General features: G+C 43.6%; 1 protein-coding gene across 1 annotated transcript; it reads left to right on the top strand.

Annotated features, from left to right (window-relative positions):
- Positions 1-928: 928 nt before the first annotated feature.
- Positions 929-18,967, top strand: setd1ba (SET domain containing 1B, histone lysine methyltransferase a). Its single transcript, XM_083568274.1, has 18 exons — positions 929-1,068; positions 1,255-1,430; positions 1,909-2,007; positions 2,519-2,789; positions 4,321-4,442; positions 5,266-6,186; positions 8,842-9,561; positions 10,558-10,734; positions 10,901-10,994; positions 11,114-11,319; positions 12,202-12,286; positions 13,209-13,568; positions 13,677-14,837; positions 14,993-15,168; positions 15,270-15,395; positions 15,677-15,796; positions 16,100-16,237; positions 16,796-18,967. The coding sequence occupies exons 1-18, from the start codon at positions 1,008-1,010 to the stop codon at positions 16,967-16,969; spliced, it is 5,187 nt and encodes a 1,728-aa protein (XP_083424400.1). The 5' UTR covers positions 929-1,007; the 3' UTR covers positions 16,970-18,967.
- Positions 18,968-20,634: the final 1,667 nt, after the last annotated feature.

Here is a 20,634-nt window from a genome sequence, read left to right as displayed (position 1 = left end):
CATCATGGAGCTCCAGCTTGGAGGAAACATGGCCGCGCTGATGTTCAGCCCTTTCTGCTCTCTCTGTTGGAGCGACTGGCGCGCGACGCTCTAATAGCGCGAGCCGACATGGTGCTGCGCGCTGATTGGTCCGCTCGGAGACGCGCTGTTTAACCAGCCAACTGCCCCACAAGATTCACCCCCGAGCGCGTGCTCCTCTCCCTCATCCTACCCCACATACACACACTTATTTGTATCACTCCTGATCACAAAATGCACTTTATTTCCCCTCTTAAACGCAAATTAAACAAACAACCCGATGACGCTTTCTGAGCAAAAAAAAAAAAAAGAAACGTCTTCCGGCCCGGAAGCCACGCATCCCAATCCAAACGTGTGCAAAAAAAAGAGAAAAGAAATCGCAAATAAATTTGATTGTCATTTGGTTCCTAGATTTAAACCCACTTTAAGACATGAAGTCAAATTTTGTTTCACGTCTCCGGTGTCCATCTTATATATTTATTTATATATACAAAAGCTATGTGCGAACCAAGTAAGCACTTTCGAATCACACGCCAACGTTGTCGTATTTGTACCGAGATGATCAATGCGTTAAAATTCTGCATGCACGCCTCGCGAGAAGAATTTAAACGCGACGCCGGTTTTTATTTTTTTTTTTACATTTCTTTCGTCTGCCGAGTATAGCCGCGCGACCAAACGGGGTGTCGAATCTGCGTCCGCGAACGAACAGGATAGTGCTGTATAGTGGTGTATTGTGGGAGAGCCAGAGAGAAAGCCCAGGCTGGAGACACTCTCACACACACTCACACACACACACACTCTCTCACACACACACACACATATACACACACACACACACACACACACACACACTCACACACATACACACACTCATACACAATATGTGCTGGCTCGCAGAAAAACAGGCAGGATCTTCACGCCATGTAATGTAACAGCCAGCGAACACGCGGTTTGGTTGTATATATATAAAAAACAAGGACTCGGTGAAAATGTCCAGACCCGGAGAGAGAAGCAGGGGAGATGAAGATCACGGCAGAAGGCAGAGTTCAAGTAAGAGCGCCGTGTGTGTGTGTGTGTGTGTATGTATATATATATATATGGGGTTGTTCTCCCTACCGGTTACCGTGGAACCAGGAGACGCTTCTCAAATCCTTCTCTCTTGGGGGCTGTTCAACCTTTTTTTAATTGTGCTGTTTGGAGAAACGTGTGTTTGCATTCACGTCTGTTTGCACGCAGGTCTGGCGAACGGCGGAGGTAGCGGTGGTGGTGGTGGTGGCGGTACGGAGAGCAGCGGCTCGGTGGAGAAGCGGAGAGAGCACCACTGGAGAAGTTACAAGTTGATCATTGACCCGGCGCTCAGAAAGGGTTCTCACAAACTCTACCGATACGATGGACAGCATTTCAACATTCCGGTGAGATATACACACACACACACACACACACACACATACATATAGAGGCTCACGAGCGCTTGTTTGGGGTCACCCCGAGTGTCATCATTGGGGTTTAGACGGTTGGGTTTAAGATCATGATCACCCTGATCATCTTCACCGCCACAATCATCATCATCCTCACCATCATGTTCATCCTCATCATCGTCGAAATCATCACCCTCATCATCTTCAAGCTCACAATCGTCATCATCGTGTTCATCTTCACCATCACGATCATCCTCATCTTTACTCATCATCATTAACATCATCTTCGCTATAATGATCGTCCTCACCCTCATCGTCAACATCATGATCATTCTCATCTTCATCACCGTCAACATCATGATCATCCTCACCCTCATGATCATCATCATTATCACACTCATCACCATCATTCTGAAGTGTATGTATACTGTGCAAGCTCCTGATCTCATCTCATTTGTCTGTTCCTCCACAGAACCCTGGAATCCCCCCTGTGGACATGGTCCGGGACCCTCGGATCGGTCGTCTGTGGACCAAGTACAGAGAGACCGACCTTCCCGTGCCCAAGTTCAAGGTGGGACATGGACGTGTGTACGGGGATGCATCTGCACATACACGCACACACACACACACACACACACACACACACACACACACACACTCAGAGACCTGTGATCAGTTTAAGACTGAAGGTTTAATCAGACATGGATGGCGTGGATGCGAGTTGCTGTAGGAATGCTACAGGGTGTGAGTGTGTGAGAGTGTGTTTGAGTGGAAATAGAGTGGGACAGGTGGTTTGGGATACAGGTGCTTACCTGCACACGTGGAGGAAGATGAAACTTCTGAAAATGTAGATAAACACACACTGAGGACGTAATAATAATATGATCATGATATTTATATTATTGCTTATAATAAAGTAAATCTTTAAGATTGAGTAAACATAGGGTTAATATTCATAGGGGGACTCATAGGAGATCTAATCCCTCTGCATATACAGTATGCATATATGCATAGAGTGTGAGTGCTCATTAGTGCTCATTAATGCTTATTAGTGCTTGTTACTGCTCATTACTCACGAACAGATCGACGACTGCTACATCGGACGCGTGCCTCCGAAGGAAGTGACCTTCGCGAGGCTGAACGACAACATCCGGGAGGGTTTCCTCACCGACATGTGCCAGAAATATGGCGAGATCGAGGAGGTGGAAATTCTTTACAATCCAAAAAACAAGAAGCACCTGGGCATCGCGAAAGTGGTGTTCGGCTCTGTGAAAGCGGCCAAGGACGCGGTGCAGAACCTGCACAACACCTCTGTGATGGGGAACATCATCCACGCAGAGCTCGACCCTAAAGGTAAGAGCATGGAGCTTCATCCGCCGTGAGAAAGAGCTTGTCGGTGGAGATCAGAAGTTGTGCTGTTTAGTTTTTATAATTGGGAACGTCACGACACGATCGGTTGCTTGGTAACCGGTGTAAACGCTGCCGCACGTGGTTGTCATCTCCCTTTCCCTCTCTGCTTCTTCACTCTGCATCTTGCAAGATAAGTCGATCTGTTATAAATAACCAGACGGGTTTATTATCGCTGTGTTATCGGTTATCAGTGCAAATAAAATTTAAATATATGAAATAGTCGGATGTGTCACGAGCTTCGCTTGTGTGTTGATGTTTTGGAGCTAAAAATCTGATGAGTGTGTAAGAGACACTGAAATAGCCTTAGACATCTCTCTCTCTCTCTCTCTCTCTCTCTCTCTCTCTCTCTCTCTCTCTCTCTCTCTCTCTCTCTCTCTCTCTCTCTCTCTCTGTCTCTGTCTCTGTCTCTCCCTCTCTCTAGCTCTCTCCTTCTCTCTCCTTAAAGAGACAGAGACCAATTGATCCACATCTGTCAAGTGTGCGCTGTAGGTACAATAGAAAAAACTCGTATAGATAGTAGTCTCACACACACACACACACACACACACACACACACACCTGTTTTTTTTATCGTTTGAGGTGCAGGCCGATTTTGAGGAAACTGTGTTTTTAAGAACTTCATGTTTCTAAATGTTTCAGTTGAAAGTATTCAGGTTTCCATTGATGCACTTTGTCAATAAAACTTTTTTTTATGTTTCATTTCTGACCAATCAGCATCTTTGCTCGGTTTGTGTTATTAATAAAAAAAATAAAAAATTTTTAAAGTCAGTTATTTGCTTAAATGCTCATTTTCTTTTGTAATGCTATCAACTAGGAAAATGTTAAATGATATTTATGCATAATGAAGAGTGCAAAAGTTTAAGGTATGTGTTTAAAAATAAAGAAAGAAATAAACATCTGTAATATGAAGTCTCTAATTGTAATCGTTAGTTCACTTTGTACACAAATATCGGACTTTTATTTTTTATATAGTAGTTATATAAACATTTTATATCTTTTATTTGATGTGTACAAAATACAGTGTAAATACATATATTTTACTGAGCTAATAAACACCTAAGACACTTCTGAACTGTATATTCTTTGCTTTATTTAACCGAATTTAGTATAAAATAATCATAGATCGCTATAATGACCCTAAAGTAAAATGTTAACAGCTTTATCCAAGAATGCAATATTAATGTGCAAGATTTTATTTCTTGTAGAAATCAGGACAGTTTTTAGCGTTTTTATCAGTTTATCCTTCAACAGTATTTAAAAGTAAAAGACTTTACAAAGAAAAAACTTAAAGCGTCTTTGTGTTTTTTTTTTGTTTGTTGGTTTTTGTTTTGTTTTGTTAGTTTTTTATCTGTTCCCCCTCTTTTTTAATACTTTTGGATTAATTTCGAAGTCTTTTAAAAGTTCATACTTGGAATGTAAATGTGGTGTTATTGACTGACTCCTGTGTTTCTGATCTCTGTTTTTACCTGCGCAGGTGAGAACCGTCTGCGTTACGTCCAGCGGCTGATAAACGGGACCTTCACACCCCTGACGGTGCCGGTGGGAGACGAGGAGCCGTGTGAGGTTTCACCACGTTGCCTGGCCGAGGCGCTGCTGGTAAACGCCGTGTTATAATACTGCGTTTGGTTTTATTTAAGGAGACGATTAGCGAAGTTAAGTGCTTTGAATGAGACACAACGTGTCTGGGGAATTAGAATAAGGGTTCAGGTAGACTTTGAGAAAGGGTTCGAGGACCTGTACACAATTACACGTGAACCAGATGTGTTAATATATATATGATTAAGTTTCTGTCGAGATTCTGTAGCAAATGTGTAGCAGATAATAAACTTCTCACCTTCAAAAATGGACACAGCGCCATCTGTACTCTGCCGATAGAAATGACGAGACACTGTGCAGGAGTTCTCCTCATCGAACTTTCGAACCTTAATGGGAAGACAGAAAAAAGCAGTTTTGCATTTTAAATTTATTTAAAAAAAATTTCGTTTCTTATTTGCATCTGCATTTTAAAAGAGCCCTGTGCTGGAGCTGTGCACATTGTGAATTATAAACTGCAGCACCCCCTGGTGGTTCTACCCCTGTCTGCTTGGTAGAGAAAGCTCTATGCATGCAAGCATCCAGTGGTTCCTGTTTACATTTTGTGATGATTTTATCGCATTATCTGGAGGTCAGTGGTGAGTTTTGTGGGATAATCAGGTAGACCAGGTGCACCATTTGCATCCAATGTCTCAGATTTTTACCTTGATCTCAATTGACGTGATTCCAAAGCAATCATTTTTGCACTTCAGAATAAAATCAATCACATTTATGTACTTTTTTAAAATGTAACATGTAAGGCAAATATGCAAATTTCAGTTTAGTGCTGTCCTAACTACATGCTATGTTTGTGTGTGTGTGTGTGTGTGTGTGTGTGTGTGTGTAGTCAACCTGTGAGCCGTTACGTCGCCTCTCTGAAAGTGGCTCCACCAGCATGAGCACCCCACAGTCCGTAGACACGGCATATTCAAGTCTTAGGCAGGATTCTACGCCCCAATCCCAGACCACGCCCATCACGCCACGCCCTTCCGGCACACCCTTCTCTCAGGACTCCGCCTACTCTGGCAGGCAGGCTACGCCCACCTTCCAGCGCTCCCGCCGGCACGAGACCAAATTCCAGGATGCTTACAACCGGCGTCCGGAGAGGCGTTACGTCCACGGGGGTTACCGTAACAATGCGGAGAAGCCGAATCCGCCACCCGAAGCTCCACCCCCACCGGTCACACCCAATTTTAAGCCTGCGTTCTCGCCATACCAGCCCCCAATGCCCCCTGTTTACCCCCCTGCTGAGCCACAATTCCACCAATCGGATTACAGACAGCCTCCTCCTCAAGCTCCGCTCCCTACTACGCCAGAATTTCACCCGGAGCCGCCCCCTATGCCCGAAGAAACGCGTCCGGCCACGCCGACTTCGTGTCCCTCGCCTTCCTCGGGCACACCCACTCTAGAGGCAGAGCGCCATAGTCTGGACTCGCGCATCGAGATGCTGCTAAAGGAAAAACGCACAAAGTTGCCATTCCTGAGCGAAGGTGGAGACTCAGATGGAGAGGTGCGCATGGAGGGCAGTCCCATCTCGTCCTCGTCCTCTCAGCTGTCCCCCATCCCTCCTTCTTCTTCTGCCACCCTTCGCACATCCCGCCCACCAAGCACCGGGCTCGAGGATATCAGCCCAACCCCGCTGCCCGACTCCGACGATGACGAGCCCGTCCCAGGAACCGCCTCCGCTACGCACCACCCACAGAGCGCCTCGCCTTCAAACACGCACAATACCGGGGGACCACATACCCCAGTGGACAATGTGGATACGGTAAGTTCTGAATTAATATTGAGCTGAATGTACAGTGATTTATCTGATTTATTTATAATATCAGCAACCTCGCAGAAGAATATATGTATAGACACGTAGACTCCTGCAACTTTGTACCTTCATACTCCTCTGAGCTTTATAAACGAAAATAAAAAGCGTATATTGCATTGTCAGCGTGGGAGATTTTGAGCTGAACAACAAACACCTATTAAAACGTCAGAATGTTGTGCACCAGAGCCTGTAAAGAGAAGCTGAAAATCAGATTTAAGTAAAAGTATAGACCCCTTAACGCAAAACGTCCTCTATTGCAAGTAAAAGTCTTCGAGTATCTGATTTGAACTTGAGTATTTGACTCGTATTGAAAAGGCGATTTTTGATGCACGTCTCGGTTTTAGGGAGCAACAATATTTTTATTAAGTATTAATATTAACTTCAACAAAAAAACGAGGCCAGCGGAGATAAACAGTTCTCAGATGCAGGTAGAGGAGTGTCGAGGGTTCATGAAATCGTCCTCAGAGGTGCAGAATGCGATTGGTAACGGTCAGTGTCAGTTGAAATCCAGTTTAGTAAAACATTCATCTAATGAATCATAGAAAGAAGACAAAAAATGTATTAGATACAGTAACGAAGTTTTGCCACAGGTGCCGTTTACGAGCCGATCATATTGTGCCTCAATCTTAGCGCCACCTAACGATCTCTCGGTTCTCTGTATATATGGATCTCTGCATGAAAATAATGGAGGCGTGACACTGTATATCTGTACGGATATAAAGAGCGTTTAATCAAATTATTACTGCATTACAAGTGCATTTTTATTTACAGCAGATAGTGAATGTGTATGAATACATGGTGAGGTTTAGGACCCAGTGGAAACACAGCAGTTGGTGCAGGAAGTTGTAAAATGTGCAGGTCTTCACAGCACTGAAGGTAACATCCCAACCATGTGCTCATACACCACTGTGTAAATAAACGGTCCCGCACATGATCCAATATCAGGTCATAAACTCAGATCTGTCAATAATCCAGAAGATTATGCCAGATTCTGATTAAAAGCAGATTTTTTTAGCAGGATTTGTCTTTTAGAAAGCACATATTATACTAAAACATTTTATTGCTATTATCTGAAACTTCGGTTTTTGTAAGATTTGGTCAAACGCCGTTCGAAGGTACAGAAACTCACATGAGGTTCACGTGAATAAATAAAGCAATGGAACCGTGTGTAACTGAAGTGAAGGATCTCAGCGAGTCTTATTTGAATGAAGGAAACACGTTGTTGGTTTTGATGAGTTGAACAGAGTGGTTTCGGTTCCTCTCTGCCAGGGTGTTGCAGGAGAGAAGACAATGTTCAGCCGTTTGGTGCTGCACTTCCTGTAAAGCTGGAGTGGCTGCATTTCTTCTTCTTCCCCACTTACTACACAAAGCAGTTTACACACTGTGTGTTCACTCAGGTGCCATACGTACTGAACAGTTTTTCTGTGTAAATACTAACATCAACAACAAACACAGATCAGAACTGATTAGACATGGAAATCGAGGTCTAAAGCAACTCTTGTTAAAGCATGCTATCTTCATGGTGCACTCACACCGGCCACACTATCGCTTGTGTACAATATAAATAAAAAAAACTGCGTCCGCATCCACTCTCATTTTCAATCGACTAGATTTCAATTCATATTAATTTGTATTGTGCTATAAACAGTAGACGTTGTCTCAAAGCAGCTTCACACAGATAATGTGGTGATGAAGAATCAATACGATGTTCTTTATTAGTGTAAGTCTGTCCCTGATGAGCGAGCCGGTGGCGAAAGGGACGAGGTAAAACTCCCCGAGATGGCATGAGGAACAAAACTAGAGAGAAACCAGACTCAAGAGTTCAGTCGTTTTTTCTCAAAAATCGCTCGTCCGTCCTGAAACGTCTGAAAACGCTCGCGTCCCTGTAATACGCAAAACGTGAGACAATTCGACCGTCTTTATTTGTGCCTGACGTCTATTTACTTCCCGGCTCTTTGTAACGTCGTGAAAACTAATTAAATTGCGTTAAAAAAAAAAAAAAGCCTCCGTTTTCAAACACAGTCCAGATTTTCAAATGTATCCTCTTTCAAGAGCGTTCTTCAAAAAGCTATGTTTTCGTTGACTGAAAAAACCGAGGACTCTTAGTGAGGACACGGCCCGAAGGTGTTTTTGTTAATGGATATTTTACTTCTGTTGTGTAGTTTTCTTGCACATGAACAATCCTTTTGTTGCTGTAGATGATGATTAACATTGCGCTGTTCTAGAATTACTGTTTTAATAAAATTCTGTGCCTCGAACGGGGTTTGGTGTTAATTTTTATAAGCTACTGTAGCTACAACCTTTCCAGCGGTAATTTGGTGATATAATGGCGTATCAGAGATTATAATGTGACGCATGTTATAGTTGGAATTTTAAATCATTGTTTCTGATTATCATAGTTTTTTTTAAGGAAGTCTGCATATTTGAGATTGAAAAAGTCTGGAAATTTGATATGGAAAGTTATTCTAAATGAAGAAATTAACGAGGGGAAAAAAAATCCAACTACAAAAAAAAAAACTGTAGAACAAGAAATTTCTGCATATCATCTGTCTGTCTGTATATCATGAGAATTTTACTTATCTTTCCGCCTCTCTGCATCTTCAGGGTAACCAGTCGTCAGGGGAGGATATGGAAATCTCCGATGATGAGATGCCAGGAACACCCCTCTCCAGCGACTGCTCTAAGGCCATCGTGGTGAACTCGGCTGTGTCTCCGATAACTCCTCAGTCCATGCCGCTTCCTCCGCCTGGCTTCCCCCCTCTACCCCCTCACCAGTCTGCGTACACAATTCACCCTGCTCACTTGCCCCCACATCTTTCCGCCCCACACCCTATGATGCCCCCAATGCACCCATACCCACCAGCCATTATGGGCATGGTGCCCATGGAGCTAATTAGCTGTTTTCCGCAGTGGGGAAATGTGCACATGTCATTCCAGATGCAGACACAGATGCTGAGTCGTATGGCGCAGTGCCAGGGCGGTTACGCTTACCCCCAGTTCCCAGGGGGTACGGCATCAGCCAACGCAAGTGCCATGCAGTTCGGTCGTCCCTACCCGCCCTTGTCCATGGCGAGCGCCCCCAGTGGTGGACACGGGCAGCCCTGGCCTTTACCCAGCGTGCCCAAGTTTAACCCGTCAGTGCCACCACCTGGTTATGAGCCGAAGAAAGAAGACCCACACAAGGCGACGGTGGACGGAGTGCTTACGGTCATTGTCAAAGAGCTGAAGGCCATCATGAAGAGAGACCTCAACCGCAAGATGGTGGAAGTGGTGGCCTTCAGGGCCTTTGATGAATGGTGGGAGAGAAAGGAGCGTTCAGCCAAGGTGGGCATTCTGGCATTAACCATAAAAAAAAATAAATAAATGCATGCACTTTTGTGAGTAGAAAAAAACACTTTTATTCTGTGATATATTTTGTGATAGAAGAGTATCTGTAAGAGTGAAAGTTTATAGGACTGTGGTGAGACCTGAGATGTTTTATGGTTTAGAGACATTGGCATTGAGTGGCATTGAGTAAAAGACAGGAGGTGGAGCTGGAGGTAGCAGAGCTGAAGATGTTGAGATGTTCGTTGGGCGTGACGACGATGGACAGGATTAGAAATGAGTTTATTAGAGGGACAGCACATGTAGGACGTTTTGGAGACAAGGTGAGGGAGGTGTGATTGAGATGGTTTGGACATGTGCAGAGGAGGGACATGGGGTATATCAGTAGGAGAATGCTGAGGATGGAGACACCAGGAAGGAGGAAAAAAGGAAGAACAAGGAGGAGGTTTATGGATGTGGTGAGGGAAGACATGCAGGTAGTTGGTGTGAAAGAGTCAGATGTAGAGGACAGAGGGGTTTGGAGACGGATGAGCCGCTGTTGCGCCCCCTACTGGGAGAAGCCGAAAGAAGAAGAAGAAGATTCTGTGATATATTTATTACTTAGAGTCGGTACTTTACTAACAGTGAGAAACTGCTATAGTTCTTGGTGCTGAAGACTAAAGTTCGACTAATATGGGTTTTTTCTTGCAGATGTCAATATTTTTCACTGGTTTTTTTTTTCCCCCTTTATCTCATAAAATCTAACAGTTCATTAATAAGACATGATACAGAAAATATACATTGATTGAACAACACAAGACAATTCTTTTGGTCCCAGTGTATCCCTGGAGCCTAAACTACAGCTGGATGAAGAGGCTTACTAACAATACATTTCCAAAAATTTACTTGTGTTCTCTCTCCAAATGTTATTCTCATTCTCTTTCCAAATATAGCATCATACTTGATCAATCTAATCTATTCATCCATCCATATCTTGTGTTGGTTCTTGTTTCTCAGGCGACGTCCACCCCGGTGAAGACAGGTGAGGGTAAGGAAGACGACAAGGAGAGAGTGAAGCGGATAGAGAAGCCACCCACTCTGGTGGAGGCATGGTGTAAAGGCGAGGGCCTCGGTTTTGAGGGATTGGGGCTGGGGATCGGCCTGCGAGGTGGCATTCGCCTTCCGTCCTTCAAGGTATGGATCGTCCAGTGTGTGTCTGTACTGCATGCAAATGCTGTCATATGAAGAATAAATGAGTGAAAAGTCCTAGAGAACACACTCCGAATGTGAAGGACAGTGTTCGGGTGCTTTGGGCTGAAATATATCACACACATACTGTAAGTGTGTGTGTGTGTTGCAGGTGAAGAGGAAAGAGCCTCCAGACCCCGTCTCTACCGGAGATAGTAAAAGAGCTCGGCCGTCTATGCCTGTAGATGATGAGCTGGAGGATGAAGGTGAGACACACAAACCAGTTCAGCAGAAATGCTTCGATGTGCGAGGCTACAGTAGATCGAGGCTGAAGATTCTTCAGGTAATAATAGAAAGCTGTGCTGACCGAGTGTGTGTCTTTTAGAGTCGGAAAGAGCCGACGCCCCCTCAGACGGCACCCGGGTGGACGACGCATCCTCCACCAAGCGAAGGCACGCCCGCCCTGTGGAGCTCGACAGTGAAGGAGAGGAGGAAGAGGATGAGGAGGAGACGGGCAGGGACGAGTCGTCTGTGTCTGAGCGAGAAGATGAGGCCGAGGTAGACGTCTCTGAGAGACTATCCTCAAGCAAGGTGAGTCGGAATCGGTTAATTTCAAAGCATAATAGACCAAAGTTCAGTCAAATTCAACTGTTTTTAAAGTGAATACTGGATTAATATAACACTTCTTGTAAAATACTACACACACATATATATATATAATTTTATTATAAATACAAAAATAAAAAAACAGTATTGAATTGTGCTAAATAAAAAAAAAGAATATATTGATTAAATTGAGGAAAATAAAAGACTGATTCAAACTGAAACAAAAAGTAACAAAACTTAATTATGAAGTTAAATTAAAAATAAGTAAAAAACACACTTCAAATAAACAATAAGTGGCGTCAGTGTTTCGCCTTTAGAGGCTACTCTCGTACTGTATGGCGCAACCCGGAAAAACTATCGGTATGAAAAATATGCGCATAAAATCATCAGATGTCAGGTGACCCCACATGGTAGTTAACCAATTATCTTATGAAATCAGAAAAGACACGCAGACGTGAAAAACAATCTCTGAGTATCACAACGTGTTAACCATCAAAATAAGCGAAATCATGAAATCAAAACGCTCAGCACAGTAGGGAGAGCTGATTGCTGGGTAATGTAGTGATGTTACATGATGATGTGATGTCATTGTACTCACCCCCTTCTAAAAAAAACAAAAAAAAACCCTGCAGATATTAATGTGTAAGATATGAAAAAAATGCTTGTTTTACAAAGAAGAATCACACTTTGTACAGACAGTGAAGTGTGTTGGGTGATTCGTTTTGCACCTTCACTCGTTTTTTACAGCAAGAAAGATTATTGTTACTGTGAAAACTCTCAAAAGCTGCATTTCAAACTGCATATTACTCTCTTAGATAGGTGACTGTGTTTTTCTTGGTGCCTGATCTTCTTGTTGCTCTTTTGCAGGAGGTCAAAAAGGATCCTGATGATGAAGCTGAAGCAGTGAATGAGTCTGAGAGCGAGAGCAGTTCTTCTGACTCGTGTGATGAAGGTACAGAGCGAGAGTGTTAACAAAGAGCTCATTGTTACTGTTACTGCAGCGGGCATTTGTTTGACCATTTTTATAAATAAATAAAAAATAAATAAATATAAAGAGCGAAATTAAAAACTTAACGCACATTTATTCATGAAAAAAAAATCTCCACTGAAGCATTACTTTTAATCACTAAACATTTGTTTTACTGACAGCCCTGTTTTATTTTTTTTCATGAAGTACGATCCCTATAAATCAGGGGTCCCCAAGCTTTTTTCTGTGAGGGCCACATAATATCTCCTTTCTTTAATGAGGGTCGGTCTGTAACAGAAAACAGCTGGCTGGAGTGACTACTAGTATTATTTTCTATTAATATCTAGAGGTCGACCGATTTTATCGCTAGCAAGGTTGGATTGTACTTGCCAATAACCGATGAATCAATTTAAATTAAAATGGATACTGTATTTAAAACAAAATTACACTTCATGTAAAATAGTATTAAATATATATAATTAATAAATTATGAATAGTAAAAATAATATAGTGCTCTCCATGCAGTGTGCAGTCTTGCACGTAAAAACAAACAGCACTTGGCGTCAGTGATTCACCTCTAGAGGCCGCTCTCTTAATGACTACGGACCGCAGGACGGAAAAACTATCAGTATGGATTTTTGTGGTGGATTTTCATCTGTGCCTCGACCCTTTATTAATAACTAAGGGAAATTTTTGTTTGAAAGCCAACCTTTACAGATATAATATGATATGAGTTAAACATATATTTCAAATTAAAATGTAAAAATATGCCTTGTACTGGGGGCCGTTTTAAATGTGTAGTTTGGGGAGCACTGAGTATAAAATTGGTGCAAACTCCTTTTTTGTTAGTTTATATATAATTAAAAGGCACTGTATAAACCAAATGTTCTTTATTCTTCTCACTCAGGATCCGAGAGCTCATCGGGTTCTCAGTCCGACTCCTCTGAAAGTGACGGCTCCTCAGACTACGAGTCTAGCTCAGATGAGTCCGGGGACGAGGAAGAGGAGGAGAGAAAAGCGAGTGATGCAGCCATGGACACTGAGGATGAAGAAAAAGAGATTGTGTCCTCGTCATCGTCGTCTTCCTCGTCCTCGCCTCTGTTGTCCTCTGAGGAGGAGGAGGAGGCGGAGACGAAGGCTCCCAGCACTCCCGCCGCTCCGGTGGAAGAGGAGAGCGAGGCGGCACGACTCGAGGTGGAGGAGGCGGCGAGCGCCGTCACTGTCACTCAGGACAACCTGTGGAAGGTTTCTCCTAAAATAATTAAAGGTCAGTAAAAATTCAGGTTCCATAATCGAGGTGTCGGTAAAAATTTGCGAAGCACGTGTTTTGATTCGCCTGATTTTAACGTATTAAATTTATTTCCATTTACAACAGAAGAGCCGGATATTGATCTGGAGGTAAGAAAGACAGAACCTCAAATTGAGTGCACGGGGACCCTAAGGCCTCCAACTCCACCCCATGCGGAGGATGAAGAGGTGCCTCGAACTCCAGGTCGTGAGGTCCCTGGCCCTTCAGAGGCAGAGACGCCCACCATTCACCGGCCCCTGCCCCCTGGTCATTCTGTCCTTCCGCACCCACGGCTCTCGAGCGACGAGGATGTTCCCCGCACACCGGGCCGAGACCTTCCCTGCCGTCTCAGCAAATCACAGAGCAGTGAAACAGCACCTGTGACCCCTACCATACCCACTACACCCAACACACCCAGTGAAGCCCCACCCACAGGAAGCAGCTTGTCACTCAATAGCCCGTTCCCTTACCCGCTGCTCAGTGCGGGCATCCCTCACACGCCTGGCCGGGACCTGACCTTCACCCCGGTTTTCCCAGACTCCCCTGCCGTCCTTTCTCTTCAAAGGACGTCCTCGTCTGAAAAGCAGCTGTTCAAAGAGCCTGGCAGTGCCACTTCCTGTTCCTCATACCCGATTCCCGTTGTTCCCTGTTTAGATGCCGCTATGGTGCCAACTACTCCACAGGTTCCACACATACAACTTTCTGTATCCGACGATTACGCGTCCTCAAAGAAGAAACCCGGCCGACCCAGAAAGCCTGCTGTTGTTGAACCTGAGGATGTCCAGGAACCTTCTGAGGCAATGATGCCACTTACTCCAGACCTCCCGGTGAAGGATCTGTTACACCAGTGTGAAGTGCTGCGAGGGGCAGATGTTTCCACAGCACTGGCTCAGAAGGAGAGGGAGGAACTGGCTGCACACAAACACGTGGAAATAAAGAAGGAAATAAAGGAAGAAGAGCACGATATGGAGCACACCGTTCTCTTCGAAGAGCCGCTACAGAAAACGCGTGGACAGAGGCGGAGCTGGGAGGAGCTTCTTTCCTCCATGCACCTGCCCCTAAGGTCACCGCCACGGCGCAGCTTCCTCCCGCGGTCCGAGTTCGAAGAGATGACCATCCTGTATGACATCTGGAACGACGGCATCGACGAGGAGGACGTACGCTATCTCAAAATCACCTATGAAAAAATGCTGCAGCAGGATAACGGCCATGACTGGCTCAACGACACGCTCTGGGTTCCTCACCCTCATATCCTTTACTGCTAAACACGTTCCAAAGCGTTTCTCTTCATCAGCTGTGTGTAATTGTACTTTTTTTTCCATCAGTTTGATTTTGTGATATTTATGTGCTCTCTTTCTGAAACACTGTATCTGGAGTTGTTTCTTTAACTGCACTTCCTGCACCTACCAGCAGCGTCAGTCTTCCTGGGAGCAAGAAAAAGCGCCGGGACGATGGGATGCGTGATCACGTGACCGGCTGTGCTCGTAGTGAGGGCTATTACAAAATTGACAAAAAGGATAAAATTAAATACCTGAACAGTACGAGGCTGCAGTCAGACGAGCCTGATAAAGACATGCAGGTGAGTTCAGATTCTTACATTCACTTAGTCGCCTGGATTCATTTATTTTTAATTATTTCGCCTTAAGCGAAAGTTAACGGCGTACTGATTTTAACGTGCAGGGCCGGATGATCCCGGCTCAGCCCCACGCCTCGACCCGAGCGGGTTCAGAGAGACGGTCCGAACAGCGCCGCCTGCTGTCCTCGTTCAGCTGCGACAGCGACCTGCTTAAATTCAACCAGCTCAAGGTAAGACATTAAACATGTGATAAAGCATCTACTGACACGACACGGTACGATTCCCCCTGTTAAGATGCAGTGCGACCCGATTTTTATTCGATTCAACACGATGCGATTCAATGCAATACGATGCAATGGAAAAAATATTCTCTGCAATTACGGACCCTGGCAAGACTAAATGACACACACACTCGAGGGAGCTCTGGGATGAAAGACGGAACGTCACACCACTATTAACACTTTGAAAACATATTATTTTTATTTATAAAACATTTTTATTTCCTCCACAGTTCCGTAAGAAAAAGATCAGATTCTGTAAGAGTCACATCCATGACTGGGGTCTGTTTGCTATGGAACCCATCGCTGCTGACGAGATGGTTATTGAGTACGTTGGGCAGAACATCAGACAGGTAAACACATCAGAATTAAATCGAAATAAAAATAGAATATAAATAAAAATATGAAGTATAAAAAAAAATTAAAGTACAAATATAACTATTAAGGATAAATGTATCCTTATATAACTAATACAAAAGTACAATGAAAAAAAGTTTATATATGTATATATTTTTTATATTTATTGTACTAACAATGCAAAATTTTTAATTAAAAATTTGGTCTAAGTGTATAGTTTATGGTTAAGGTAGTGTGAATAAAGTAACTAAGTGTGTGTGTGTGTGTGTGTGTGTGTGTGTGTGTGTGTGTGTGTGTAGGTGATTGCGGACATGAGGGAGAAGCGTTACGAGGAGGAAGGCATCGGCAGCAGCTACATGTTCCGCGTCGATCACGACACCATCATCGATGCTACAAAGTGTGGAAACTTTGCTCGCTTTATCAACCATAGCTGCAATGTGAGTCTAAAGTGCGCACACACACACACACACACACACACACACGTGTGCGTGCACTGTAGGTTTCTTTTGTATTTTAAAAAACGTTTTGTCTTACACATTCAAAATTCTGCATAGAAATTTCTAACCATGAACTGCAAATCCTAAGGCTGTGGTCACCATGGTAACCGGCTTTGATCCCCTTCACAGTTCAGAACAGCAGCTGATCTTAACATGGAAGGTGTACAAATATAATCCTAACATTTTAAGGGGATGTGATATTGTGTGGTTTTGTATGGTGTGAAATAATGATTTTCAAACCAATGATCGCAGCATTAAAGAGTAAATTTGCCATTGTAGCTTTTTTTCCCCTCATTTTTGTGTGGAAAATTTGTTTAGCGCCCTCTACTGAGCACTACAGGGTATCTGCCCAATTTCCATATGTAAAGTTTTGATTTGTGTAGTTTTTTTCTTGAGATATTTTTAGTTATCAAAATAATTTGGTTCAATGTTGTGAATCGTGTTTAAGGAGGAATAAACATACAACTATAAGTTTTGTGTTTTGTGTGTGTCTCACAGCCAAACTGCTACGCCAAGGTGATTACAGTGGAGTCCCAGAAAAAGATAGTAATTTACTCGCGCCAACCAATCAACGTGAACGAGGAGATAACCTACGACTACAAGTTCCCCATCGAGGACGAGAAGATCCCATGTCTGTGTGGAGCTGAGAACTGCCGGGGAACGCTCAACTAACGCATTCGGGAACAGGGAGGGTATAGGGGATAACACACACACACACACACACACCCTCCACCCAGCAGTGAGAGCAGCTACGTGTGTAGGGCTTTTTATACAATTTAATTCATCCAACGATTGTTTACGAATTTAACACACCGGTGCTCTTTAGACCACAGCATGAATTTTCTACCACTCTTCCACCGAGAGAGAAGGACGACCCCCTCCCTACTCCACCTTCCCCTTCTTGCATCTGCGCACACGTTATTGTATTTTAGGCGGATCTTCGCCTATCCTTCTTTTCTTCTCTTTTTACAGACATTCTATACTGTACGCTCAGAACGATCCACATGGGCACTACATGCACACAGATTCAGACACTATTTATGACTTGATTTAGCACGTCGCACGTGCGTCGTCCGCAACAGTGTTTTCCCGTCGGCTTCATTAACGTCTTTTCCATTTAAAAATGCAGTTTTGATTGTTCTTGTATGCGTGTTTCCCCCTGCTGGTCGTCTACTGCAATTACTAGTCTTCATAATTTAAGAATGGGCAATTTATTTTTTTGTAAACAAATTGCACACAGATAGATAAACATAAAAGGAGAGAGGACAGAAAAAAGAGAGAGAGATGACCAGACTGCGTATTTGTTCAGTCTGCGTTAAGTATTTAACCGTATCACATACAGATAAAATGGCATTAAATCCAATTGAATATACGATCACATCCATCACAACATACCGTACTGGTGTGATTGTTCTTTATGAGAGATGAAGATGAACACCACACCAAATTTAAGGGACCTCAGAAGACCACGGAGTGTCGGGGAATATGATTGACATGATTTCACTTGTCTAGCTGATGATTGCGAGAACCTGCTGCAATCCAAAAGCTGGTATTTTCTGAAGACTGAGTTTATTCTGTATCCACAGAGCTGCTTTAATGACACCTTTTTAAGCTGAATGCTTGATCGCTAATATGTAGTATTAAAACACGTGCACACACTCACTGTATTAATCACACACACAATGCGAGCTTCATCATACTGATCGTTTTTTTTTTTTTTTTTTTTTGCGACCGCGTCAATGCTGACTTCACACACTGCACAATCGTCACTTGTCTCACTTGTATAGTATTGTCTTTCCAGCCGTATTATGCTTCCGCGTGCCTGTCATGATGTGACGTAGCGTTACGCTTCTCTGCGAAATGCCAAGGACAGGAAGTGATTTAAAATCGGTGCCAACTTTTCTCCTTGGGTTCATTGGAGCAACGTGAGCAGCTTTTACCCTGCTGTGTCTCTCTGCACGAGTGTGTGTGTGTGTGTGTGTGTGTGTGTGTGTGTATTCTGAAACACTAATACTTTATTTCCTCTCACCTCCTTCCTGTCATGCTCCCATCAGGGTGGATTTCTCTCTCTCTCTCTCTCTCTCTCTCTCTCTCTCTCTCTCTCTCTCTCTCTCTCTCTCTCCCCTCGTTTGTACGAAGGATCACAAACATTGTATTGAGATACAGTGAGGTTTCGAGTATCGGTGCACCTTTTTTTACCAGCGGAACTCATTTGAGATGACGAGATGATTTTTATTTTTTTGGGAGATCCGACACGTGTCTTCTCCCGTCGAAGATTGTTTCTTGTAGAAACGTCTTTTTTCTGCCTGCTTTCCTTCAGTGTAAATACTCAAGACTGTGAATATATAAATAAATTAGTATATATATATATGTATATACGCATATGTATGTATATACATATGTACGTATATATATATATATATATAAAATATAAATTGGAGGTGAGGGCTCGATTGGCGCCACAGAGAGCGCGTGCAGGATTTCAGCTTGTGTCAAGCTTTATTTTTTATTATTTTTCAGTTTGTAAATTCTATGAAAGCAGTTTGCTGTGTGTGATATGGGGAGGATGACGACGCTGCATCGTTCCCTGACTATTTATTACACAAATGTATAAAAAAAAAAAAACTCTGACCATTGACAAAAAAATAAAGGATGTTTTTTCTTTTTGAATGATTTCTCTTCTTTTATATTTAATTACTTTAAATCAATATGCTAAAAGGAACATTCAAAAGCTTTTCAGACCACATTCACTTCACCATTAGTGTAAATAATTATATATAAATATAAGTTGTTTTGAGAAAGTTTGGGGACTCAATCTAATACAGCGCCTCCCAGTGTTCACCTCCCAGTAATACAGCACCTCCTAGTAAAACAGCACCTCCTAGTGTTCACCTCCCAGTAATACAGCATATCCTAGTAAAACAGCACCTCCTAGTGTTCACCTCCCAGTAATACAGCGCCTCCCAGTAATACAGTGCCTCCTAGTATTCACTTTCCAGTAATACAGCACCTCCTAGTAAAACAGCACCTCCTAGTGTTCACCTCCCAGTAATACAGCATCTCCTAGTAATACAGCACCTCCTAGTGTTCACCTCCCAGTAATACAGCGCCTCCCAGTAATACAGTGCCTCCTAGTGTTCACCTCCCAGTAATACAGCATCTTCCAGTAAAACAGCACCTCCTAGTGTTCACCTTCCAGTAATACAGCACCTCCTAGTGTTCACCTCCTAGTAATACAGCACCTCCTAGTGTTCACCTCCCAGTAATACAGTACCTCCTAGTGTTCACCTCCTAGTAATACAGCACCTCCTAGTGTTTACCTCCCAGTAATACAGCACCTCCTAGTGTTCACCTCCCAGTAATACAGCATCTCCCAGTAATACAGCGCCTCCTAGTGTTCACCTTCCAGTAATACAGCACCTCCTAGTGTTCACCTCCCAGTAATACAGCACCTCCTAGTGTTTACCTCCCAGTAATACAGCACCTCCTTGTGTTTACCTTCCAGTAATACAGCATCTCCCAGTAATACAGTGCCTCCTAGTGTTCACCTCCCAGTATAACAGCACCTCCTAGTGTTCACCTCCCAGTAATACAGCACCTCCTGGTGTTCACCTCCCAGTAATACAGCACCTCCTAGTGTTCATCTCCCAGTAATACAGCACCTCCTAGTGTTCATCTCTCAGTAATACAGCATCTCCCAGTGATACAGCACCTCCTAGTGCTCATCTTCCAGTAATACAGCACCTCCTAGTGTTTCTTCTTCTTCTTCTTTCGGCTGCTTCCATTAGGGGTCGCCACAGCAGATCATCCGTCTCCATACCCCTCTGTCCTCTACATCTGCCTCTTTCACACCAACTACCTGCATATCTTCCCTCACCACATCCATGAACCTCCTCCTTGGCCTTCCTCTTTTCCTCCTACCTGGTGGCTCCATCCTCAGCATTCTTATACCAATATAATTCATGTCCCTCCTCTGCACATGTCCAAACCATCTCAATCTCGCCTCCCTCACCTTGTCACCATGATGAATACAGCACCTCCTAGTGTTCACCTCCCAGTAATACAGCGCCTCCCGGTGTTCTTCTGGAACGTGTCCTGGAATTCTTTCGAGCTTTGAGCTGCATCATTTTCGAGTGGGTGTGGAAGTGAGATTGTCATAGTATGTGTGAGATGAGCTCGATGATGTGTTCTTGCTGTCCATGATGAAATAGCAGACGTGGTAATGCACGTGGGTCAGAAGAGCACCAGTTGCACAGCTCCTGATGTACACAGGACGATGTCTTTTCACACACTGAAATATGAAGTTTGGTGCTCCCTGTGACTGCGTGCAGCCTCGT

This window comes from Silurus aristotelis (genome assembly GCF_946808225.1).
Source record: "Silurus aristotelis genome assembly, chromosome: 18".
Taxonomy (NCBI): Eukaryota; Metazoa; Chordata; class Actinopteri; order Siluriformes; family Siluridae; genus Silurus; species Silurus aristotelis.
Note: the sequence above shows the minus strand (reverse complement) of the source record. Positions and strands in the feature narration are given on the sequence as shown.